Source organism: Photinus pyralis, unplaced genomic scaffold, assembly GCF_008802855.1.
Source record: "Photinus pyralis isolate 1611_PpyrPB1 unplaced genomic scaffold, Ppyr1.3 Ppyr1.4_LG6, whole genome shotgun sequence".
NCBI lineage: Eukaryota > Metazoa > Arthropoda > Insecta > Coleoptera > Lampyridae > Photinus > Photinus pyralis.
In genome coordinates, this window is record NW_022170663.1 from 63881 (window position 1) to 89465 (window position 25585).

The window sequence follows — 25585 nt, forward strand, 5'->3', positions numbered from 1 at the left end:
TAAGGCACACTTGTCCATTACACTGGCCGCAAGCTATAGAACATTGCAACCCCGATTTCCTGCACCCACAGCGTGAACCACAACCATTCTTGCAGTTGCAAAATATTGTATTAAGCAATTTATCTGGACTTACGGTTGACCTTGAATTAGACTGTAAAGTGTAAACCACTAAGCGCCGCGCGCTCACCGTCCTTTATCTCAAAAACCTTTGAGTATACAGAAAAATGTTTGGGGTAAAAGTTGTAGATAATTTTATCCCCTACACTTTTTATAATAAGTACAAATGGTATTAAAACCATAGGAAATGAGCTATTTGCAAAAAAACAATTTTTGAGACCTTTGACCTTGAATATCTTAAGACGCGGACACAAGATTTTATGTGACTTTTGAGACAACTTTCAGAATGACAAAATAAAGGTTTACAGAAGTTTACAGCTTATTATCTCTCATTCCGAGGTTGGCCTTATTTTTTGCCTTAAATGACTAGACTATATGCTAATAGCATTAGAAACGTCACGTAATGTAAAATGTTTAGATTATATTTGTCAACCGGATACAATCACCAAATTTGGCATGAACCGTCCTGGAACATTAACAAACAATTTCTGAAGGGTTACTACTTGGAGGGATCAGTGGAAGCTCCTTTTAATAATGGTTTGAACCCCTGAAAATTCACATTTTGCCATTTTTCTCAGAAACTTAATTTATGGGCTGTGTAAAGACCTTGGAAATGGTGCCATGCATGTATAGCTTCTACCTCTGGTTGCCGATGTAAACCGGAAGTTGTGGAAGCGAACAAATGACATGTACCGTTTTAACTGGAGGTGGATGGTATACACATGTATGGTACCATTTTAAAGGTGTTTACACTGGCAAACAGGAAGCTTCACGAAAAATTGGGTATCCGGCCAATGTAAACAAATTTATTATGAATTGTAAAATACTGGGGGTAAGGTGTTTTATTTAAGTAAATAAATGTAATTCTATCGGGCGATCAAAAATGAGTGACTGTCGAGTCGCCTTTGAAAGTTGAAGTTAAGTACGATTTCCCATGTAAACAAAAATTCCAAAGGTGACTCGACGGTCACTCATTTTTGATCGCAATGTATTATCATAGATATCACAAATTAGATTGTAAATATACATGATCTATTATTACATACGAGTCTATTTCTATTATTATATGTTCGCTAATGGCTACGTATATGATATAACTGTGAAGTAATAAATGTATATAAGGAACACCTCACTTAGTTCAGCATGGAAAAGGAAAATACGCTAATTAATAGTATTACAACATATATTTTTACCTTTATACAAGAATATTCAAACATAACAAAATATTGCACTATATAGGTACCTACCAAAGTAAAATAATGTCAAAGTATCACACAGTTTGTATTAATTTTCTAATTCACATGGTACTAATATGGCAATTTTCCCACTTAATGATCCAGAATCCGCATATTACCAGAAACAATCTTATTCTCTAAACTAGCACCAGAAGGAATATCAATTCTGTCCCCGTGATTTGCGATTATAATAACTGTGCCCTGTGCAAATAAATAAATAATCACATTAGTCAGCATTTAACACAATTACCTTCAGGGATACTTTTGCTCCAAATGTCACATCACCGGAAACTGTCAAATGATCCAATTCTATAATGTCTGGAATAGTAGCGAACCTCCCTAAAAATTCGTGAACCTTCGCGAAATGAGTGTCTCCTAATTTAACTAGAGGTGTAGTAGGGAACATGCGTTGATGCGACATAACTAGTGAGCCGTTCTTCAGGTTATACAAATTGCTCATCACCAGCAGCAAATCGGACGTCTTCTTTACTGGCAAGAATCGACTACGAGGAACATTTACGCCGATACCTCCATCGAAGCATTTCATGGCTGCGCCGACGGCCGTTTCCAATTGAATTACATTCAAACCATTACCCAACGATTTATTATTGATGATAATTTCCATATTGAGTTTATTTTCAGCTAAGACTCGGTCAATAGCTACAAATTAGGCAAGATTAAAAAAGTGTAATATAATGTTGAGCCTGTTTTAAACACAGCATCGACTGAGAGGGGTGTATGGCTTCCTATCTTTAGTATATCAAATTAACACAAAGTGATTATAGTTTATGGTGTATGGAATGTAAGAGAAGACAATTTCAGCTCAGTCTATCAAACTTCCAATAGTGTAATTATGAAATTTTCTTACGAAAATCACGGTTACGCGCATTTATTTCAAAACGCCCAAATAGATATGAAAAAATTTATAGAAGATAAATTGTATAGAACTACATTAATAAAAAAAAACTACTTTTAAATATGAATAATAAGCATTGTAAAGTATTTGGATACTGCATCCTAATGTTTTAGACTTTTGCTTCAACTATTATAAATGGGTTGCTGTAGTTTCCACTTACCGATTTTACAATTGAAATGAGGTGAAACAGATTATTAGAAAACAGCAATATCTTACCGTCAAGTTTGGCCCAAATATTATTTGTATTGAAAAACTTAAATGTTTTTACTGATTTAAAATCATCTACATGCTCTTTTGGCACCTGAGCAATTTCAAGAAGACGTAACTTGTGTTCATATTGAATTAATGTACCACCCTGAAAACAGCATTAAATAACTAATTTTGGATTTTGTAAAAACAGTTGTCCTTACCTTAACGTCAGCTCTAGTTTTATCAGTCATTTCCATAACAAATTCGTGTTTTATATCCTTATGATTGGGATTTAACAATAAATCCAAAATATTAAAATCAACTGTAGCGCCCAAATTATCTATATTGGAAATAAAGCAGTACTCTCGACCTTTGTCAAGAAACTTTCTCAAAAGTCCACAGTTTTTAAAACTCTGGTAGAAATCACCGTGCCCCGGTGGGTACCATGCTTCAAGATCATCTTCAAAATTCGGACTCTTCGCTATAGGTAACAGCGTCTCTTTATTGATTCGAGGGTAACACGATTGATTAAACGAATGTATTTCTACATTTAAATTCTTATATTTTCGTATTACCTTCTCAGTATCCTCGTCCGTATTGAAGGAGTTCATTAAGACTAACGGCACATTTGTTTTGTACGTTTTATTTAGGTGCTCTATTTGCTGTACAGTAAGATCCAAAAAGGTTAAATTATTCCTAACTGATATGATCGATTTTGGCCCATGGCAACCCATTGACGTGCCAAGACCACCATTGAGCTTAACTACGATCAATTTCGAAAGCATCTGATGTATGAGATCGGTGGTCGGTGTTTTAAGGGTGTTGTAATCAATAACGGCATCGCCGGGAAGCCTCTCGATACTTTCCCAATTGACAGAGGGACCTTCCTCTTCCAAAAATCGCATGAAGAGTTTCGCGAAACCATTGCTGAGTTCTGACTTTAGTTTGGGTTGGTTTTCGGCAGGAGCGTCTTCAATTAGGTTATCTAGTTCTTGCCTTAATTGATTGAGGGCATCTCGTTTGGTTGCTTCCCTAAAATCGCGGTTTTCACTAGCTGACCTTGCGTGTCCTCTCACCTGCAGAAGAAAATAAGTTGTTAATACACTTTGTTGTGGATCGAGAGTACAAGACGAACCCCTGGCCATCGAATATCAGTACTATTCAACATGACTAGTTGTGAAAGAAGCAGTATAAACAATTCTGTTGCGCCAAACCAAGTTTGTCCATTTTATTCCATGGGCCAACAACAAAAGAGCAAGGGTGTATCCAGCAAATGTCAGTAGACTTACATAAAAATCTGCCCTCGAAATTTTCCTTCATTGGTACGCACAAATTTTGAGAGGAATTTTTCAAAAGAAGAAATTCAACATACGGCGCCCAGTGGCCAAGTGTTTTTAAATATCTCAATTCTGTTTGTGGCAACGACAATGTTGAAAGCAAACAAAAGAAACAAAACCACGCTTACGTACCATCTATAAATAGAACACGGGAACCTCCCGCCATATTGGATTTCGTGACCCTTCAGGTCATGACCTGAAATTTGGCTCAAGGCCGTGGTTGCTGTCTTGGATTCTGGACCCAGGTCGAGGTCTGGGGGTTTCCGGTAACGTAACTAAGAAGTGACCTTGTTTTATGGTGCAAGGTCCTGGCCTGGGATTTTCCAGTGCTATAACTACCTAAGGCGTGACCTTGTTTTGTTTCAAGGTCGTACCCTGGGAATTCCCCAGTGATGTAACTAGAGAGTGACCTTGTTTGTGGTGTAAGATCGTTCAAAACGAGAAAAAGGTTATTGCAATGAGGTTAATTCAATTGTTAGATATATGGAATTTCTTATTGTTATTATGGCAAATCAAAATTGAAGTACTGAATAGTAAAAGGTAAAACCGTTACTTCCATATAAGTTAAATAATTCATATTGAAAAACTTCGCTACTCTTAAAAAATGGCAAATTATGCATTTTCAAATTTTACAAAGAAGAAAAAGCAAAGCATTCAAGTAAAACAATAAAGGCTCTGTGTTTACATACATATCATGTTTTCCTAATTCATGTTCTTCCTAAACTTAAAGCTTGCGACCTGTATCGTGGTGACAAGAAAGCGTTACACACAGGCGCGCGCACCCGCACATACATAAAGATGATTTTTAAAAATTTCATTTTGGTGGTCCACGGACCTCATTTGAAATTTGCATATGAAAAATTAAATAAAAATTGTTTTCTCGATAAAGGGAGCTTGAACAAACGCCTCTACGTATAGGCGCTTATAACAAGAATTAGGAAAACGTTAGGTAGATGTATAAAAATACAGTACTGTAAAATGCATAATTTGTCATTTTTTAATAGTAGCTTAGGATTTCAATACCTATTTGTTTCACCATTAACTATTCAATACTAATGTTTATTGCAACAAAGACAATAAACAATTGCATATATCTAACCAATTGAATTAATCTCATTGGAATAGCCTTCGGTTTCAACAACCTTGCATCGCAAACAAGGTAATTCCTTAGTTACACAACTGAGAAAATCCCAGATCACAACCTTGTAACAAAATACGGTCACGCCACTTGCACCATAAGGTCACTTATTCTTATTTACGTAACTTCTGCCGGGGAAATTCCTGACAAGGACCTTGCACCCTAGAACAAGGACCTTGGACCAAAATCCAAAGGCCATAGACCACGACCGGTTAAAATCCAAGATGGTGATAGGTGTCCGTGTTCTACTTTTACATAACTGCGTTTCGCTAACACAAACTTGTAGTTTGCAAAAATCAAGAAACATAATGCATACAATCGTATTTTTATGGTCTTAAGCCCTTGCACACATACCTTCGATAGGGCCTTGTCATTATTGGTTTTGGAGTTGGTATAAATACATTTATTATTCATTTACCTACACCAAATGCAAAACCGTAGTAATAACTTATAACAACCCACAACAACCTAGACAACAACTGTCCAACGGGCGATTGGTTCTACCATTTCTTCAACAAAATCCCTTTAAATTATGAAAAGCTATCGATGCAAACCTTTTTATCCCATTTTTACTAGTTTCAGCCGTCAAGAGGAGTTGCTATAGTCATTGGATGAGACAGAGTGGTCTTTGGCACTGGTGTTCTATGGGTGCGCAAAAAACTTAAAACAGCTTTTACAGTGTTAGCGCTCCGAAGGGAACCAATAATGTGATTTTTAATGGATTCCGTTTAGATGGATTGCTCTCGATTTCGGGTATAAACATTCAGACAGAAATGCAGTATTCAATGACAGAAAAAAAAGTGCAAAAGCATAGGAATAATAGTAGATCTATATTTAGTTTTTAAAAGTCACCGCTAACATTGCATTATCACGAAAACGTTTCAATTAAAACGGAATATTCCCAATATACGTAAATATAGAAGAGTTAAATAACAGCGTCATTAAGGTCAAGGTGTCACAATAATAGTGTTGTATTTATAGTAAAACGATTTGGCGTCAATTACATGATTTGATTCCAATTTTCAAATTCATACACTACAAGGCGTGTCCGTCATATAGCCGCCAGATTAATAGAGTAGCGCCGTGGACTCTTTACCCGGGGCCTCCAAACAAAACAAAATTCGTTGACCATTTTGAAGTGTATCATTTGTTTTTATTAGGAAGTGTGCGTTTACACTTAAAAGCTTTATTTATGAATCATGAAATCATACTCGTCTCTCTCAGCTGCTCACCGATAGGAATTGTTTGATACTTGCAAACATCCCAAAATACAAAATAGAATGCACAAATTATCTACAAAATTGAAGAAGTAGTTGGGACTAACGAAGACGGATAAATGTAAACTAATAGCATAACTTTCCTTGGCGAAAATCAGTAATCCGACATTGAGTGTAATACTACCTACTCGAGTACCTACTACTCCACCAAATTATGGATGTACCTACAAATTGCTATTTGCTATAAACTGACAAGAACGGGCGTAGGTATAACAAGCAAAATTCGCGTAAAAGTCAACTTGCAACGTAAAGCAATACCAGCGATTGCCAGCAAAGAAGTTGTTTGCTGATGATGACATCACTGTTATCAAAACGAAATTAATCCTCATAAAATGTAACCTGAAAAAATTAACAAAATACACACCCACGCGCGTATGTGTTTGGAGTACAATCCCGCTGGCAAGATAAGTTAATTTTGCAAAACCAAGGCCACCATACAACTATATTATGGAAGTCATTATGTATTAAAAACTTGATTACGTGATCGTGCACGCACAGACATACAGACACGAACATTCTCGAACGCTTCTGCAGAAAACAAAAGTTCTTCGCATCCATTCAAAAAATCGTCAACAAAATTCCCACGAGTCAGTCATCACTATGATTATTATCTACCGTCACACATTTTTTCAAAAAGCTCCCCCTTTGCAATCTATATTATAGCGCTCTTTGGACACATTAAAAATTACCTTGTCGTAAAGGGAAGTCATAATGATGTATGAAACACCTACTCTCACGTCTCCACACAAAACTATTTAAATCATTAAGCGACTGAGATATTTACCACATTTATAATATTGATAACTTATCACCCAGAAACGTTTCTTATCAAGGAGTAAAAGTATTGCTACTGAAAAGTGGATGTGATCTTGTTATGCAACAACGGTACTATACTACAATTCATGTCATGTGTGCATGTGACATTGATAATTGTACCAGTAATTTAAATTCGTGATAAAGCATAATACAGTAATTAATACAACTACTTCACTATCTTTTATAGTGTGCGTGCTGCATTAAAAAGAAAGTGCAAATTGTACCTAAGTGTCAATTATTACCCCCTGTAATAGTGATATAGGTTGCTAAATTAAATTAACTCTAGGAAATCAACGTCTTTGTGTAAGTATATGTGCACATTCTGACTGTAAATGCATACATTACATAAAGAATGTCTCAAAGGTTTGAAACCTTGTATACAGTGTGTTCTAACTGATATCGGTACAATATTGCTAACTTTCTTATTACTATATAGCTACGAAGTCGGCAAATAGGAATCATTTTGGCTTACCAGTGTAATTATGTAAAATGATCACCGGGTTATAGTGAGATATTCAATAAACTAACATTTTTCTAAATTGAACGTACTTGTATTTTTTACATATTGAAAGAAAATGGTTAATGATCATTGCTATTTTCCGGGAGTTTCTCAAAATTGTTCTATGTAATGGTCGTAATACATTCTTGAAGAAAATGATACTTTGGCTAATAAGTGGACTAATATACAGTGTGTATTAATGGGTTAATGGGGTAGTTGCAATAAAACACAGACGTAAAGTAAAGACGATCTTTATTCGACTACAGCTTTCGTGTGATTGAGATTTTATTAATGTGGCCAAGGGTATACATAATATGTATTCTTTAGAAAACAAAGAGGGTTTATTTTATATATGGAAATCAAGCATGACGCCCTTCTAACATTCTTAGACATTTTTAGTGCCTTACAATTTCCCCCTTTTACCAATCATAATATATCAATTAAGTGTGACGCGACATATTTTTTGTATACCTATTCAACAGTGTGTTCAAGATAGAGATGTCTATCAGGGTAATTTCCAAAACTGTAGAAGACACGAAGATGGTCAAATTAGAGAAAAGTTGCGCAATTAAACAGTAATTAGGTATCATACTGTTTGAAGAAAACCAGAAAATTCCGACTTTGTCACTGAGTTGGTGCGTAAGTTTCAGGCTCGGTTTCAGGCTACGGGGTCAGTATGTAATAAAAAAAAAATTACACAGTGTAACAGGTGGTCGCTTTAGTCTTAGAAAATTTTGGTTTCAAATTTTACAAAATTGCCATTATAGGAAATTTTTTACGTGTAACGCTCCATAATGAAAAAGAACGGACCTAAATGCGAAAAAATGAAATGCACTAAGTTATGATGCCAGTGGGAATAGATAAGTCCTTACGGAGCATGATGGTCGCGCATTTTACAATACCTCTAAATAGCATTATGCGGGTCGCTCTGTAATTGGGCGCATGCCTGTTGAGGGCCTAAAACAAGAGAGGGATAATAATAATAATACCTCTAAGTATTTATACACGTATAAAAAACAAGCATAGTTCTCGTTAGGTCCGTTTCGGGTTTTTAACTCGGCGAGTACATAAGTAAAAATTTGGTGGGAGAAAGGGATCTTCGCCAAACTTTCAGCGAAACTATGATACTTGAGCCCAGCATTTTTTTTTGGATTGCGTAAAAGTTCATTTTCAATTAAAGGTTGGAGACGAAGCCGTATAATCGAAGGATAAGAACGAATAGTCAGCCGCATAATCCTACGTGTTATTTTATTACGAAAGTTGAAATTAATTACCAAATCCTAAGGGAAAACTGTGCAGCCATTTCAATGCTGCTAAGGACACGGGGGCTTAGAAAATCTTATTACACTTTTGCGATCAAACAAATAATTTTCAAGATACAAGGTTACAATAACTACCAGGTCAGTTTTGAAAAAGAACAAGGAAAAATTCGAGGAAAAATCGGACGATCGGAGAATTGCTTTCTTGAGAAGATTTGGTTACGTACGTGGTTAAGTTAATTAAAGGTGGGCGTGGTAATTAGTTATATTTTAAAAATATTTACTTAAATTTTGTCTTGTTTTTATTATATTATAAAGGTATATGACTGGATAAGGGTCTAATACTGATTAGTTGCTTGCCTAATTAATTACAGCATTATTTATTCCGTCTATCGACTATCCTGTGATAATCACTATGATAAACATTATTCCACCGCATATTCACATTTTTGTAGTCCCTAAGACAAGTAAAAGCTACACTGAACCATTTGCTAATGTTTTGCAAATTTAATAATACGAAATGTTCAAATTTATAGTTTGTTTCGAGTTTTCCTCATTTTGAGATATTGCTTATCCGACATCGACCCATTTCCATAAATCTCTTCCTGGTACAGTTTTGATTAATTTAGTGTGCGACAACGAAGTACATATTTCAAACGTGAGTAAAGGTATCATTTTCATTTCTATTGCATGATAGGATTTTTATAAAGGCGTAAATAATTGAATAATAAATATAATAATCAATCTGAGTGGTTGTGCAAAAATCTAATTATCAAATTATGAATCTCTTACCATGTTTGTCATCGTTTTGGTAGGTTTTGTGTACACCATGATTGAAAATAACTCTTCAAACTGCACTTACAGTAAAGTGGTATTAAATTTACATTTATTAATACAAAGTGACCGTGAATAATAGGCCTATTTTTAGATTTAAGTACAGCGAATATTAAACCAAATTATCCCATTTATGACCATTTTACAAAATTAAATTAAACCTCTATATTTGTAATTACAAGTTAAATAATTTTGTCAACGCGTTCTTCAGGTTTATAAAGTTGATACTGATCTTTAATGTATTCGAATATGATTAAGTATAGAAGTATGTATTTACCTAGAGATTTTTAATTGCCAATTAGCAACCACGTAATGTGCTAAACAAATTACGCAGTTTCCAGGGAGAGCAGAATGAAAAGAAAAAAATTTTTTTTAAAAAGCAAAAATTTGGCAAAAAAGGCATATAATTGTGACAGGTCTGAACGGTTTTCTGAAGTTTTTGTGTACACCTACCTTTATAATTATTGATCATCATTCCCTTGAGGCAAGCACTTTTTCTGAAAAATTCTGAAATTTTTTTCAATGTTTTTGAAACTAGATGCTCAAGCTGACCCCCTTCCCCTCCCCTAAGGCCCATTTCTTTTGTTTTTGACAAGAGCATAAAACACAAAATCTTGGCGCATGACAGTTAATGTGACGATGTTTTGGGGGAGGGGGGGGGTTCAGGGGGGTAGGAGTCTTTCCGTAACTGCGTCTATATTAAAAAAATTAAATTATTTCATTAATAAAAAATTGCAAGTAGACCCATTTGTACCTCCCCTATATACTTTTGACACTTTATCGAAATGGCCTTGACAACCATATATACCAAAAATATGTTGACACCATATATCCTCAAGGTCTCATGAGAGATTTATGGTATTGTATAACATAAAATTGGGTACATTTTCTGTAACAGGAAACCATGCAGTTTTGTAGGTGCCAGTGCATAAAATGGTAGTACTTAATGATAACTTGTACTAAAATTGATGAAATTACATTAGTTTAAAATTACGGGTCAACGTGGTAAGTAATTGTTTTTCAATTAGCATTTATATAAATAATTAATTAACAGGAAATACCAACCTATCACAATATAATGTTTCAGTATCATAATATTTACGTTGCTAATAAAATTGGTAGGTAGTCAAAGTAATAACAATGTTATTATGTGACTTTAGCGTTTAGCAAATATCCAAATAGTAGTGGCGAGTACATGTCGGACGTTGAAAGGTCGTGATGAACACGTCTTAATAATTAAAAGTTAGTAGAGATAACCTCTCGAAAAAAATTCCACACTTGTTTACTTACTTTCTTATCATCGTCGTCTACTTTCAACATATTGAATTGACGATATTTTGTTAATAAACCGCACTAAACTTTATATAAACAAAATATTAGGGAGTAAAAAAAACAACGCGCAGACTCCCTGAAATCCTATGATTTTTCATTACAGGTCCGTAGTCGCGCCATATCCAGGGTCGGACTTTGACGAAATTCGACGATGACCAATTTACCATATTTTGCCGTCGGCGAAATTGTGAAAGGGTTCGGAAGAGGATCCAAACAACTGGGTGTACCTACGGCAAATTATCCACCTTCAGTCGTCAACTTGTTACCGTCAGATTTAGAAAATGGCGTCTATTACGGATTTGCCTCTGTAAACAAAGGGGACATCTACAAAATGGTTATGAGCATTGGATGGAATCCTTTCTATAATAACACAGAAAGATCTATGGAAACGCATATATTGCACAAATTTAACAGGGATTTGTATGGGGAAGAGTTACGGATTTGCATTCTGGACTACATAAGACCAGAACGAGACTTTAATTCAGTAGAAGATTTAGTCAAAGCTATCAATAGTGACATCGATTATGCAGATAAAAATTTAAACTGTTCTGAATATGATTTATACAGAAATCATTCTTTTTTTAAAAAGTGATAGATGATTTATAATTCTTTGGATACTTGACATATTACTTTAATTTTTTTGTACTTAGCACTTTTACGTATTCATTTTAAGCGTACGCATTTTCCTGTTATCGTTTCAGTATTTACACTACATATTATATGCATATAGATCTATGAGGTATCAATCAAACGACTCAATATGTTTTCATATACGCTTTTGTTAATTTCTTTGTGTGTGTGTGTTGTCATAATCGTATTACTTTATTACCGGAAAAAAAGATAAGTATAGGTATCTATAGGTAATATGTATATAACAATACAAATCAAAAATACATTGATGCATTTCCTCTTGCGCTCGTTTCGTGCTTACTTCATAGTTGTAGCCGATGCTGAAGTAGAGCCACGCCCATTTGAAGTTGTTTTTAGATACATAGGATTTATCACTTCACTACTTTAAAGGTTGTTTTAGATGTTTGCAGTAGCGGTCCCAGGATTTAGTAAAGGGAGGGGCCCAAACCCGAACTTTGTCCCAACACGGAAAAAAATAAAAGAAATCTGATGAAAAAAAATGAACAATTGGGGGGGGGGGGGCCTGGAACCGCCACTGGATGTTTGTACTAATTTGTAGATCACCTAGCTTTTCATTTTGTATTTGTTATTTCATTTGTAGGTATCTTGTTTTTATTAATTTGTTTACTGTATTTGTTTGGGTTACTTGATTTTTGTTTTTCTCGTTTTGCTTTTTGTTTCCATAACTGATTTATTTGTGGTATCTGGTGTGCGTGTATACGGCAAGTTTTTTTTGTTGGTTGATTTTTTTCTGGGTTTTCGATCTCAGTTTGCTCCGCGGAACCAAACCTGATCGTGCGTAATAAATGTCATTTTTCTTATCTCGCACGCATAAAGCTCGGAACGTGATCGTGAAGGAAATTGAATCAAAGTACGTACGAGTTTTGTGCCGAAAAAGGAAAAAAAACCTGGCATAATCAACTACAAAAACTACACGCAAAACAGAAATATAAATGCAAGTGTGTGAAATCACATTTGAAGTAGGGTAGGGAATTTTTAGTTACACTGCCCGTCAGTGGCGGAGCCAGAGAAACTTTTCAAGGGGAGCACATTGTAAATATAAAAATTTTAACTTCGATCGCAAAGACACTCCATCCCCACGGGATTCTTAAAAATAGGAGGTCCGTGTCCATCCCACAATTACTGTTATGTAGAACAGATTGTACGTATAGTGCACATTTTTTAAAATATAGAAAGTGGGGAATGTAATGTAAATACTGTAAATTAAGTTGTCCATAAGATTTAAAAGGGTGTTTTTGGGCTTGTGAGAGGGGACAATTGCCCCCTGCTGAATCCGGCACTACTGAGCGTTAGTATTTCGGACAGTCTACCTCGTAGTTATAGTAACTTTGAACTTCGTTATCGCGATCAGAGCCTTGATCGGTTAGGATCTTACAAACTATAATTAGCAAATGGTTCACCCACCAAGAAATCACTAACAATTTTCTTTTTTTTTCAAAACCGGAATGTAATCCAACATTTACGAATTTGTATATTTTCTAAATTAAAAAGATATAAAAGAAATAGAAAAAAAATTCTTAACGCTTTCCTTACAATGGCGCAAACATGCAGGTAAGATATACAACGATTAAAGAAGGTACCAGCATTTCTGAAAACCGAGCGACTTGGAATTTCAATTCCAGCTAGAACCAATCGCGACTTCTCAGATGAGACAATAATGTTTTAGTTAAGCATAACTTAAATACCATAGCAACGATTGTCTTAATAATCGTTGCCATAGATTTTAAGTTCGACTTTACTTTAAGCAAGGCTTAATTTTGACGGTGCAATTGGGCATAATGTGAACAAACAACGTCATTTTATCATTTGTATAGATAGATCGAAAGGTCACATTTTTGTTATCTGAAAAATGCAATGTTGTTTTGTTTTCTTAATTACAAAATTGGATTCAGTAGAAAAATACATAATTTTGATCTTTCTAACTCTACAACTAAGAAAGTTAGCAATAGTTTCTACTTATTTTGAAACAGAATGTATATATAGGATGTTAAAACCTTGAACTAATCTACCGTTTCGCCTTGTATAGTATATTGTAGCCGTCAGCCATGATTTAAACCACAGACCATCAACGTTTAAACACTTCATAAACATAACCTCAAAAAGCAACTCTCACTTTTGCAATAAGAATACAAGATAAATTGCAAGTCCAGATGGCCCTTTCTTCGGTCAATAAATTCGCATTGCGTCTATTAAAGGTAACTAAAATGTATTATGATATTCTGCTCATCGTAGCACCTTAGGACTTTCGACCTGGTTTGTTAGCTCCTGCTCTTACAAACACGAATTTGGATATAGTTCGACATAGAAGAACAAAACATTTCAATCCAAAGTTTAGGCAGCTTCGGAAACTAAAAGTAATAAAAGTGAAACTGCCAAAGTTTAATGAAAATACCGACGATTTAACTGAGGAAGAAATACGTTCAAAAATGAAAGAGCGAGGCATGTTACCTCCCAGACCATGGATAGAAAACCAGTATTTCATATCGTCGACGGGCGGCATTTTCGAACCTTATGTACCACCAGAAGGCGACGGTAAAGTTTCGCCCGTGTCCGCTCAAGGTGCCAAGCAGAAGTTACAGTTTCTCGAAAAGAAAACCAAAACAATGATGGCAATTCGCAAGATTCGGTCATTTGAGGAGGAGTTTGATACTCCCACCTTTTGTAAGTTAGCAGAAAATATTTATATTAAAGCGCACGAGTGTATGATGTCAAGAGATGAAGAAGAAGTTATAAAGTATGTAACGGAAACAGCGTATCCTGAAATATTAAATAACATTGCTAATAAAACAATTCGTTGGAAATTTTTGAAGAATATAGAATTGCCCAGAGTTGCTCACGCACGCTGTACTGATGTTATTACAAAGGAGAATATTTTTGCACAGATAACCGTTAGATTTCACAGTCAGCAGGTAATCAAATGATTTAAGATTTTCTTTGGTAAAGTTAGAAGTAAATTGCAGGTGTTGGCAGTTTACGACAGGTTTGGTAGGCTACTACATGGCAGTGAAATTATTGCAAAAGATGTTTTGGAGTATGTTGTTTTTGAGAAGCACTTAGCCAATGAATATGGTGTCTGGCGTATTCACGGTAAAATAATTCCAGATTGGTTACCCCGTCGAGATGCTACTTTACTCACTCATAAGTTACCCTCTACCAGTGAAACGGGTGTAAATACAAAGAAGGCGGATACAGTTGTAGCACAACCATCAGAAAGTGAAACTGTGACTACATAGTTTGTTTGTAATTTAGAAATGTAGTTTTTTAATATTAAATAGAAATGTACACATTGTATCTAGAATCCTGGGAGGAGCATGTTATAGCATTTCAATGTGCACCTTCATTCCACTCAGCAACCTGTACCTTGACCTGTTATATGCCTCACAGCCTCCTTCTTTCTGCCGTTAGGGAAGGTTAGACCATTACCCTCATTGGCTAGTTCTTCATGCTTAGATACCTCGTTAGATACTAAAAGTGGGTACTCTAATAATGACTCACCTCTTTTGTTGCTGCAGTACGCGGTTCCATACAGTCGCATTGCATGTTCGCATCCGATAATGATTTGCCACTTTTCAACTTATTATTATGCCATGGCTCATTAATTGTTTAAATTCCTTGGTAGGTGGCAATCCAAGCACTGCTTACTCCCTTACTGCTCCCTCCATCCCATACTGCTTCTGCAACAAAGGTTTTATAATGGCGTTATTGTGATGCTTTTTTGGTGTGTGGATGTATTATAAATACTTCTCACCTTCGGCTACCTCTTTCTCGTTTTCATCGGAATTCGGTTTCTCGGTTATTGTTTGTAAAAGTTCACGTGAGCCACGCCCTAAGACGTACCTCCCCCAACTCATCCCAGGAAATCTGGTTCATCATGACAACTGACTGTTACGCTTTAGGATCCCCCTAATCCACCTACTCTCCTCTCCCACGTGTTTTGCTTGCTCTGACACGTAACTATCTATTCCAGTTCCTCTGTAGGCCCAGGAATTCAAACTAGTGCCTTTACAGGTTTGAGAAGGTTTCGAGGAACGGAAGCTGCGCGCCCTTCTCTCACTGTAGCGGCCCGCCCAACCATTCTACTGCTACTCGGTGAAGTCACTCCTTCGAGTTCATGGTGATCTTAACAAGTCCCCGACTCACCTTTCGTATGCATAGCCTCTGGGTTTTGATTGATAAACACTTTTTTCCTCCTATCGGTATCCCTTAAGGGTTTCATGTGAGGAGTTTCCTTTGCAGCCCTCAATTTCCACCGCTGAGCTAGTGTTTTGTTTATCTGATGTCTGGTTCCTACTCTCCACGAGCAGCTAGGGAAGGAAAGTCCATCCCTGTAAGGTGCCACGTCCGGAGGTAACCTTTTTATACTAAGACTCCAATGAATCACGTTCCGCTGCCAGAGCTGTTATTAAGATTCGGGAACAAAAATAGTAACTGGGTGCTAGATCTTGACTATAAGGCGAATGTTCAATTTTTTCAAAGCCACAATCAGCTACGAGCAGCTCTTAATAGTTTGGACTCTGGTGCATAGACGCATGGAACAGGAAGACACCTTGCATCAGTTTTCTGCTTCTAGCATCTCGAAGGCCGTAATACCCCCAATTACCCCAGAGTCCCTAAAAATGGTGTAACCACCCTCAAATAGTTGACGTAGAAGGGCAATCATCACCATATACAGCCAACATGTCTTTAAGAATAATTTTTGGAGATTTTCTTTGTTTTGTAAGGAATTTATAACAGCCTGGAATTCCATTTTATTCATTTCGATACATACACAACGCGCGACGACACATACTGAAACATAACAAAATGAATGTTGCAATTGTTTTGTAAATTGTCACACAAGGCATATGTGATTAAAAAACAGCATAAAAAAATTGCATCAAAATTCATAACAGCCCACTCTGGAAATATAAAAACGACCCTCGTACGTATTTCTCAGGTAAAAGATCAGGTTGGCGTCTAAAAAACGAATGGAAAACAAAGGGAAACCATAATCGTATAAAATATGTGTATATATTATATTTAAAATTAACTCTCACATTAAAAAATTAATGCAATTATTAAAACATATTTACAATATATTTATACATTATGACTATTTAAATGAAATAAAGACTAGAATACTTTATTAGGAGAACCAGTCGGTAGTCATAGAACCAAAAAAAGCTGCAGCTCCTGATCTCACACTACTTGCTGAATTTGAAGACTTCTTATTTACATCCGAAGACAGCAAGTTGTTATCCTGTAAAGATGCATTATAATTGGAAATGGTTCACAGCAAATAAGTTAGATTTAGTAGAACAAGTAAACTGTTAATACATGCCAAAAAATATATCAAACACACAAAATTTACCATATTTTTATCAAATTCTGCTACTAAAAAAATATAAAATATTTACATTAACTTGATGGCAGCCGAAAAAACTAACCTTGTAATCCCTTGGCTTCAATGAGGATGCTTGTGGAATTTTTTGAATGGGTGCAGTAACGGGTAACAGTGGGAACCATGACGTTGTGGAAGGAACACTTATTGCTAACATAGAAGGTTCGTTCTCGTGTTCCTTGTTTCTTTCTGGCAGACCCAGAGAGGCTAACTGGCCCATATTGGGCAGCAAACATCCCAAGATAACCTAAAGCCAAAACATAGCAAAATCGATTCACTGACAACAAGGAGCTACCTGCGACTGCAACACGGACATCTTCACATTGTTTTGAAGATACGAGTAAAATACATCCAAATCGAAGGGATCTATTTTCGAGCGCAAATTATCACAAATTTGTTGCGATTTTGACACTAAAAGCGCATTCTCCCTCAATATACACAACGTGGTTAAGTATTTCACGTCAAATAAAAACTGCAGGGCTTGTATCTGATTTAAGTCCAACTGGGATAGAACTTCGTACTGCTTCAAGATGACGCTGACATGTGCTTCTAGGTATTCTAGATGAACCTGCTTGGGCAAGGTGTGTGGGATAATTGCGTTCAAGCTATCATTAATTGTCGAAAATATCTTCTGTAGATTTAAGTTGGGTTGCGATGGAAGCTTTATTTGGGATTTGAATATTTTTTCGTCTGTTTGTTCTTGAATTTCTAAGTTTTCCCATTTCTGAAGATAAAATGTACCAAATTACTTCAACTAGCTACAAAAGTGATGATGCGGTACAAGAGACAACACTGTCTTGTCTTGTCACAATGAAAATCATTTGCCAGATGTTCATACTTTTGTTGTATTAAGTAGACGATAAAGTATTAAACAAATTTAAATTAATAACTTACGGGAAGTATATGCAGCATATTTATGACATCAATTTTCTGTAAATCATTGGTCAGAATTTCCGTTTGGGAAACGCAATGACGAACCCAATTGTGCCAAAACTTCAAACTGCAAGCATTGAGACTATTACAAATTTGGTCCCACTCGTTCGAGTGACCGTTGCAGGATGAAGACTTTTTAAAGTGGGGACATAACTCACATAGCGCCTGTAAAAACCTTGCGCATATTAACGATTTTGTTATATAAACCGCTTTATCCTGGTCCGCTAAAAATAACTGTTCCAAAAACGTGGTTACCCTAGATAGAGCAATAATAAGAATAAATTATGGCAAATTTCAATAGCATACTTGGTTGAAATGTCACGACATTCAAACCGCAAGCATTCTTCTAATTCAATTTTATCTACATATTTCATATTTTCCGTTTTGACAAATCGAACATCTTCCTCTAACTTGGCATACTCTTTCCCATACAGATACAGTGAGAGATCCTCCAGTAAATCCAAATAAATATTATCAAAATTTGAACAAAGCTGCACAATTTTTTGAGAGTAGCCCCTAGTTTTCATTGAAAGTCCTGCAAATTGCCAAGCAGTGTCATATTGAATTTTTCCACTGATAGATTACCTATGTGTTTATCTTCATTTCTGCTAACATCCGACTCTTCATCTTTCCATATGTACCATCTTAAATCTCGTTCTGAGTGTTCCGTTTTACTAGACTCTTGTAATGCTTTAGTGATGGTAGTATAAAAATCTAAGCAACTTTTTGATGTTTTTTTTAACATTAACGTCTTGGCGCGATCTGTGATTAAGGATTGAAAAAAGTAAAACCACACGCTAAAATCGCGAGGTAAATTAAGATTTTTACATACTGTCTCCCAATTTGTAGGTATTTCTGCAAGAAGAGGTTGATTTTAAGATCCAAACTAAGAAAATTTACAAACCAATTTTAAATGCCTCTTCGCGAATAATGTATAGACCTTTAATATTGGTTACTAATTCTAATGATGTACGTAAACCACTTTTAATACTGTCCAAAGTTGTTCTTGTCCAATTCTCGATTATTTGTGGCAGTTCTGCGGTATCAAAGGTTTCATTTGCGTTATTCCCTTTTGGTCTGAAAATAAACAGGTGGTAAAGACGTCGCACTCACGCGATGGTGCTCATATAGCAGTATGACAAAGAGAACATCATCTATCTATCTATCATCAGTACCCATTTCTCAGGTACCGAAAAGTGAAATTCAACGGTTCACGAGGTAAAGGTTAATGTTACCCAATTTAGTCCAGTCATTCTATGCCAAAAAACGTCAAATTGAAAAAATATTGGTGTAGTTCCAATTTTTTCGGAAATGTGTGGAAGAAGGTTCCTAATGATTAATTTCAATGCCGCTGGCGGGAGGAGAAGGGGTTGTGCTACAGTTTTGCGGTGTTTCACCTATATCTCGAACACAGTGACTTGTTAGAAAAAATTTTCTTATCGAAATGGAAAGCACATACAATTTGCTACAATTTTGGTTCTATACATTTAAAAAAAATAGTGCAAAATAGTATAGATTCAATTTCTATTTTATGCAAGAGGGAAATTAAATCCAAAAAATATAATAAGCCTGTTATACAGTAAATTGAGTAGATGATCAGATACAAAGTAAAGCGTCTCTGATTCCCAATGGAGGTTAGGCATGGGATCTTCAGTTAGTAGAGCAACCTTAACTGAGCCCTCGTCTACGTATAAACATAAGCATATCAAACTCAAAAATAATATAGACATAATTGAACTTCAAATTTCTAAATAGAATTTTACTCAGCATACCAAGTCGTAAAACCTATGTCCATATTAAATAATGACAAAGTTATTCATTTACTTCGACCTAGGACACTTTGTACTAAAACAGATAAGACAGAAACATTAAAAGATCCTCGGATTTTTTATTTATATATTCTGAGCAACCACATATTCTATCAAAGACCTGTAAAATACAAACCTAAATTGTGTAATCACATCAGGAATGTAGTTCACCAATGGTGTATAAGGCAGAATTACTTTAGACAAAGTAAATGGTGCAGTCTCGCTTATAATATCATTTAATTGTTGCCATACTAAACCACACTCGGAATTGTTAAAATCTACGACGGAGAAACTATTATCGAAAAAAATAAGACAGGCATACTTACTAATAAAACATTCGTGTAATAAATGAATGGTGGCTACAAGACATTTTAGCATTGATGTAACTTGATTGCGAACTGTGTTGTGAGTTTCACTCAAAACAATCTCTAATGCACTTTTACGCATTTGTATAAAAATATTTATTAACTCATTGCCACTTGTGTAATTCTCGAGCAGCATCAAAACGTTTAAATTATTGCTAGTTTCCTGCAACCATTACAAAAATGTACACAATAGTGAATTACCTATGGTAGCTACCTCAGCACTTAGCACTAAAGTTTGCAACTTCTCTTTTGTACGCTTTAAAATCCTATTTCGTAAAGCGTCTATGTCAGATTTCATCCGTTTGAGTATGGGCAGTTTGTTTAAAATGTCACCACTTAACAGCTCTAAACCTAATTAAGCTGCGAGGTAATGAATTATTAACCAACTTGTGCTCAATCATTACCTGTGTGAGTATGTTGAGCCAGGAGATATAACTGGGCAGCTTTTGAAAAATCTTCATTTTCTAGCGACACCCATATCTGGCTTATGATTACCATTACCAAACGAATTTCCATCACCATAGTTCGATCATTAGTGCTTTTTCTAGAAATAAATGTGGTACTTATATTTACACAACTCATGGATCATAGACATTCATATCCAAATGGTACAACTATCCAAAAGGAAGGACGTAGGAACAACAATTCTTAGTCTTTAGGTAAGTAGTCCACACATTGCAGTTATAATATACTACTTACGAACTCACTGGTTTCATTGATGGCTCGTCTACTAATGAGGCACCAGCGATCAAATATTCACATCTTTCCGTAATCTTTTCGATGTTATTAACAATTTCCTCAGACACGCTACGCATGCATTTTATCGCGTCCGATGCTGTTAACACATCCTTGTATCGTTCCCTAAAATATCTATAGTTTAAAGCGTTGGCACGTGAGAGAAGAGTCCACATACCCAACCATTCCTCGCAGATCGACGCGTTTTCGTTCAATTTCCACATCGAGTAATTTTTCAACTTCAATTATTTCCGATATATTGTGTTCTTCGAATAATTTATCAACGTCTAATTCCAACAAATTAGACGATAAAGTAGCCATAATTCATTAAAAATTATAGAATTGGTTGGCTTTTCTATTTTGAAAGTAAACGTCAACGTCAACTTATATTTCAAAGAAATAGGTTAGGTTAGAGAGAAGAAAAAAAGCGAGGTTGCCAAATGCAGTGCACTACTTTTAAGCAGGAGCACCAAACAATTTTAATAAGTTCCGAAGAACCCCAAACTTTCGTCTAATCAAAAATTATTACGTTTAATTTCGAAATTGAAACGGACTTAGTAAATGCTCCAGTTCTAACCACTTTTAAGACATTTCACAACTTTGATGCAAAGTATTTGATTGTGAGTTATCAATCGACTTTGCAGTTTTAACCAGTTCTAGTCACCCTCCCAAGTCCTACTCGTTTTGGCCATGGAATGAACCAGATGTGACCACTGACCTTTCAAATTAATGTTATTTAATTATAATACTTCATATAACAATAGAGAACAACCATAAGAGAAACAATTGCAAAATAAAGAATATTTTATTCGAATGATTTTATTTCGAGAACAGCGTAGGCACCACGCGTATTGGCATTTTCAGGTCTTTGGTTACATTACCAATAGACCTCAACGTGTAGTTTTTAATAAAGTGTGCGTCCAAATCGATAGCGCGCAGTACTTACAGGTGTTTCTGAAGGATCAGGTTTAGGACCCTTATTATATATTTTCTACACTACACATTTTCATACATGTCTAAAGCACTGCACCTATCACAACTCCTATATAAAAAATATGATGCATGCCTAGACATATATGGACACCACTAATAAGCATTCTTATTAACGCTGATTTTGCACCCTCCGAAGTATTTATGTCTTTTAAAACTTTAAAAGTAGACATATTGAAAAACAATACACATGTACTTCTTAATAAATAGCACTGTTTAATGACCTAATATAATTGTAGGTATGAGAAACTTAAATGCATTTGAAGTAAGAACACATTTCACCAGAATCAATTATACACTTACAAACATTTTGATAGGTACCATCAAGAAAGTAAACAGGATACAAGAAAATACAATTCAATGCAATGTATATTATCACAGTTTTTTTACGATAAATTATAAACATCATTCAGTTACAGAACTGCTTATTTAAAACTAAACTTTACACAATTTTTCAACATTCCTCATTCATAAAACACATAAAACTCGCGTTAATCAATATTCAATATCATAAAAATTTGTTTTAAATTAATTATCATATTTACAAATAACTACAAAGTAATAGTAATAAAACATCTCTATTGTATTATCGTTGAAAACCTAAGAAATCTATTAGACGGTCATTCCAACTATCAAGCCAGGTATATAATGGACTATATGTTTGAGTTAATTTCGGAGCGGCTTGTAGAGGCATATACTCTTCTCCTCTGATGCAGAAGTAGCTCTTTATTGAGCCACGGCACATAGGGCATCGTTCTAATTTGTCAAAGCAACTTGCACAGATACAGGTGTGTCTGAAACAATCGGAACATTAATATATTTCGTATACGCTTGCAAATGAGCTTCTTCATGGGATTAGCTTTTTAAGCCAGTATATTGAATATCGACTCTACAGAGTAATTTTGGAAAAAATATTGAGACTTGATATACATACATATATAATATAACAATTATATTTGTACATAAATAAATAAATTCCTTCAAATTACGCAGAAGCATTAAGGGCACAGTGGACTAACGTGTAAATTTGGCTCATTATTATTAATTAATTAGGTCTCCAATTCTTTTACTTAGTTTATTTATTGTACCAAGCCCTTTGATATAAATAAATTCTTACATATATTAATGAGGGAGTGACATTTATAAGCTCGCTTTATGTAAAAAATTTACTACCTGGATTTATAATATTAAATAGGTATAACCTTGAAATTCTAAATATGGCACTTACACTTTAATACAAATATTAATTAATTATTAATTAAATGGCGTACCATTTTAATTTTATTTTCTTATCGTGGGTGTGCCTTCCAATATTTTTTTAAAATTGAATGACAAATTCATATGTAAATTAAATATAATGAATGGTGCTTTGTATTATTGTCCAACACTATACTGCCCCCAGTTAAAGGATACCAAAAATACCTACATACCTGCAAGGTAAAAGTGCTCTTGATAACGGAAAGTATTGACAAACAACACAAAGTTGCTCTCCGCCGCTATTCCACACAGCCGAGTCTTCATTGCTAGGACATAGTAAAGTGTGTCGTATGCCATTTGAATCGGAATTGATTGGCTCAGCGACGGCTAAAGGAATTTGGCCATCCTCGTAGCCTCCGGGATTTCCCGTCGCTAAATATAATTGTTTTAAACAGGATAATTGGCCGTTTGCTTGCTTTAAATATTGGGCTAAAATACTGGTAGGTAATGTACATACGGCATCCTTAATGTGAACTACATTTATAAGGGATACCTTACGGAAAACAATTCGTTAATGGATTGTTTACCCAATCGTAAACTTACAGTTTCATCTGGATGAACGTGATCCTCGGGGTCAAGTCTTAAGAGAAATATAACTAATGGATAACAAAGTCTAGGTGGCGTTCCTAATTCTAATGGAGGTGCTGGTAGACTTAATGTTACTATGTCGTCTGAGTGAGGATCCCTCCTGGAACAAAGAAAGTAAAATCAACCATGAGTAGAAATTATAGCTTGCATTTGGGGGTTGGGGACTTATGGTATTTGAATTTATTATATAATAAATATTTTAGATGTAAAAAAACGTCACCGTAAAAGCAGTTTGTTAGGTGCCAATTTCTGATACTTTTACTGATCACTTTTCTATTGTATTGGTGTGCCAACCTATCGTCATAGATTATACTATCGTTAATAAGTACAATATTTTGCAGAATAAAGTTAACATTATCCGTGTTCATATTAAACAATCTGCGACGCATACATCTATAAAACAACCCAATGCATTTCAGATGACTTAAATGAATATTAATCGTCTAATTTACACTAATATGCGGCAGTTAGAAGATTCATCTAACAACCAAGGATACCGTCTGACATTTAATTCATATTTAAATGAATCATTTAATTATTTTCACTGTCATAAACATAATTCATAATGACAACTGTTCCTGGAGCAATTATTGTAATATATTTTTATGTAATAATTAATCTATTCCTTTGTTATGGCGTTTAATACAGAAATATTAAAAATTGCAGATATCCGATAAATGTTTTTTTCTTGATTTTTGTATTTAGCCTAATTTTTCTTACTTCTGCCAGCTGTTCAGGCTCCAGACTTTCAGAAGTATTAATTTTTCGGTCCATCTAAGACAATTTAAGTTTCTAGGAATGATGGAGGCAAGACGGGTACACAAAACTTTTCACATTTTCTGAACAAAAGCTAATTTCGATTGCTCTCCCTCTTCTAGTCAATTTCCTACTGGCTATAAAGGTAATTAAATTAAATTTTTGATTTAGCGAATATTGTCAAAATTTAATTCCTGTTTTAGTTCAGTTTGAGTTTGAGCTTTAACTACCAGAATGACTGATCAAGGCACTAAAGTGGGGTGTGTGTTAATCCCGAGGGTGCAGTAACGAGCACCCATCTATTACTCTCGCTATTACTATAATAAATCTTATTGGGCTCATTACTCCTTATCTTTCATGTGTTGAAAGTTATTGACTTTGTGTCTTTCTATTTTCCCCTTTATTTTATTTATTTGATTTATTTTATTTTTGGTCTTTATTCTTAAATGGGCGGGGTTTCAGCCAAGGGTGTTCAAATATCTTTGTCCAGAGTCGGATTCGAACCAGAGATCCCTTAGTCGAGTTTCTACGCCACTGTGCCACACACGCTCTGGATTCCCAATATTTTCTGCAGTACCATATTCAATGCCCATTCCAGATCCAAGAATACCATATATACTGCTGTTCCCTGGCACATACTTTCCCAATCAGTTGCTTTATGGTAAATATATGATCTTGCCTACTTCGTCTTTTCTTGAAATCGCTCTGTGCTTCCTCCTCGGCTACCTCTAATAGTTCTTGTACTGCATTCCTCAACCTGCCCTCTTAATATTTTGTATAATACCTTTGAATAATATTCAACAACGTAATCCCTCTGTAGTTTTCACATATTTTTGGATTTCTCCTTTTTGGAGTACTGGAATGATTATTACTACTTTCGAGTCCTCCGGAATTGTCCCGTTGTTTTGGACTTCTTTTCCCGTTTTTCAAAGGTTTTCAGTACCCCAGCTACTATCCCTTCATATCCTGAGGCCTTTTTTTCCAGGTTTTTTTATTGCATTTTCTATTTTCATGTTGTGTTATTCTGTGTAGTTTTCCACTTCTGTAATGCTTATTTCTTTGTCTATTTTTTGTTATCCATTTCCGATGAGAAACTTTTAAGTCCTTATGCTACATAATAATATGTTTCTGGGAATATTCGCACCCTACTTCTAATTAAAATTGGTTAAGGCA

At 35.2% G+C, this 25585-nt stretch overlaps 4 protein-coding genes across 11 annotated transcripts in view; 1 reads left to right on the forward strand and 3 right to left on the reverse strand.

The window, feature by feature from the left end:
- Nucleotides 1–1282: 1282 nt before the first annotated feature.
- Nucleotides 1283–11037, reverse strand: LOC116174278 (UTP--glucose-1-phosphate uridylyltransferase). 4 transcript variants are annotated; one of them, XM_031492167.1, is made up of 5 exons: nucleotides 10908–11037; nucleotides 2679–3533; nucleotides 2485–2623; nucleotides 1603–2012; nucleotides 1283–1553 (listed from the first exon to the last, which is right to left on the reverse strand). In XM_031492167.1, the coding sequence occupies exons 1-5, from the start codon at nucleotides 10935–10937 to the stop codon at nucleotides 1446–1448; spliced, it is 1542 nt and encodes a 513-aa protein (XP_031348027.1). In that variant the 5' UTR covers nucleotides 10938–11037; the 3' UTR covers nucleotides 1283–1445. The 4 variants fall into 4 exon arrangements, with proteins under 4 accessions (XP_031348027.1, XP_031348025.1, XP_031348028.1 ...); XM_031492165.1 differs by lacking the exon at nucleotides 10908–11037 and adding an exon at nucleotides 9576–9764; XM_031492168.1 differs by lacking the exon at nucleotides 10908–11037 and adding an exon at nucleotides 6899–7053.
- A 2625-nt stretch (nucleotides 11038–13662) lies between these two features.
- Nucleotides 13663–14891, forward strand: LOC116174281 (probable 39S ribosomal protein L45, mitochondrial). The gene is made up of 3 exons (XM_031492171.1): nucleotides 13663–13795; nucleotides 13841–14509; nucleotides 14561–14891. Exons 1-3 carry the CDS (start codon nucleotides 13751–13753, stop codon nucleotides 14831–14833), a joined length of 987 nt encoding a protein of 328 aa, XP_031348031.1. The 5' UTR covers nucleotides 13663–13750; the 3' UTR covers nucleotides 14834–14891.
- Nucleotides 14892–16652: 1761 nt separating this feature from the next.
- On the reverse strand, nucleotides 16653–21222 carry LOC116173982 (conserved oligomeric Golgi complex subunit 1). Of its 4 annotated transcripts, XM_031491734.1 has the most exons (14): nucleotides 21000–21222; nucleotides 20786–20947; nucleotides 20491–20630; nucleotides 20301–20437; nucleotides 20048–20249; nucleotides 19858–19999; nucleotides 18818–18990; nucleotides 18499–18768; nucleotides 18220–18448; nucleotides 17875–18169; nucleotides 17276–17704; nucleotides 17027–17227; nucleotides 16951–16973; nucleotides 16735–16839 (listed from the first exon to the last, which is right to left on the reverse strand). In XM_031491734.1, the coding sequence occupies exons 1-13, from the start codon at nucleotides 21140–21142 to the stop codon at nucleotides 16971–16973; spliced, it is 2526 nt and encodes an 841-aa protein (XP_031347594.1). In that variant the 5' UTR covers nucleotides 21143–21222; the 3' UTR covers nucleotides 16735–16839; nucleotides 16951–16970. The 4 variants fall into 4 exon arrangements, with proteins under 4 accessions (XP_031347598.1, XP_031347595.1, XP_031347593.1 ...); XM_031491733.1 differs by lacking the exon at nucleotides 16951–16973 and having other exon boundaries at nucleotides 16655–16839; XM_031491735.1 differs by lacking the exons at nucleotides 16951–16973; nucleotides 21000–21222 and having other exon boundaries at nucleotides 16654–16839; nucleotides 20794–20934.
- A 940-nt stretch (nucleotides 21223–22162) lies between these two features.
- The window catches only part of LOC116173786 (cell growth regulator with RING finger domain protein 1-like), a 30752-nt gene continuing 27329 nt past the window's right edge, over nucleotides 22163–25585 (reverse strand). For both annotated transcript variants that reach the window (XM_031491474.1, XM_031491475.1), the window contains exons 4-6: nucleotides 23612–23756; nucleotides 23242–23561; nucleotides 22163–22605 (exon numbers count right to left, since the gene is read on the reverse strand). In XM_031491474.1, coding sequence (XP_031347334.1) covers nucleotides 22398–22605; nucleotides 23242–23561; nucleotides 23612–23756 — 673 coding nt within the window. In that variant the 3' untranslated portion in view covers nucleotides 22163–22397. The remainder of the gene's footprint in view (nucleotides 22606–23241; nucleotides 23562–23611; nucleotides 23757–25585) is intronic.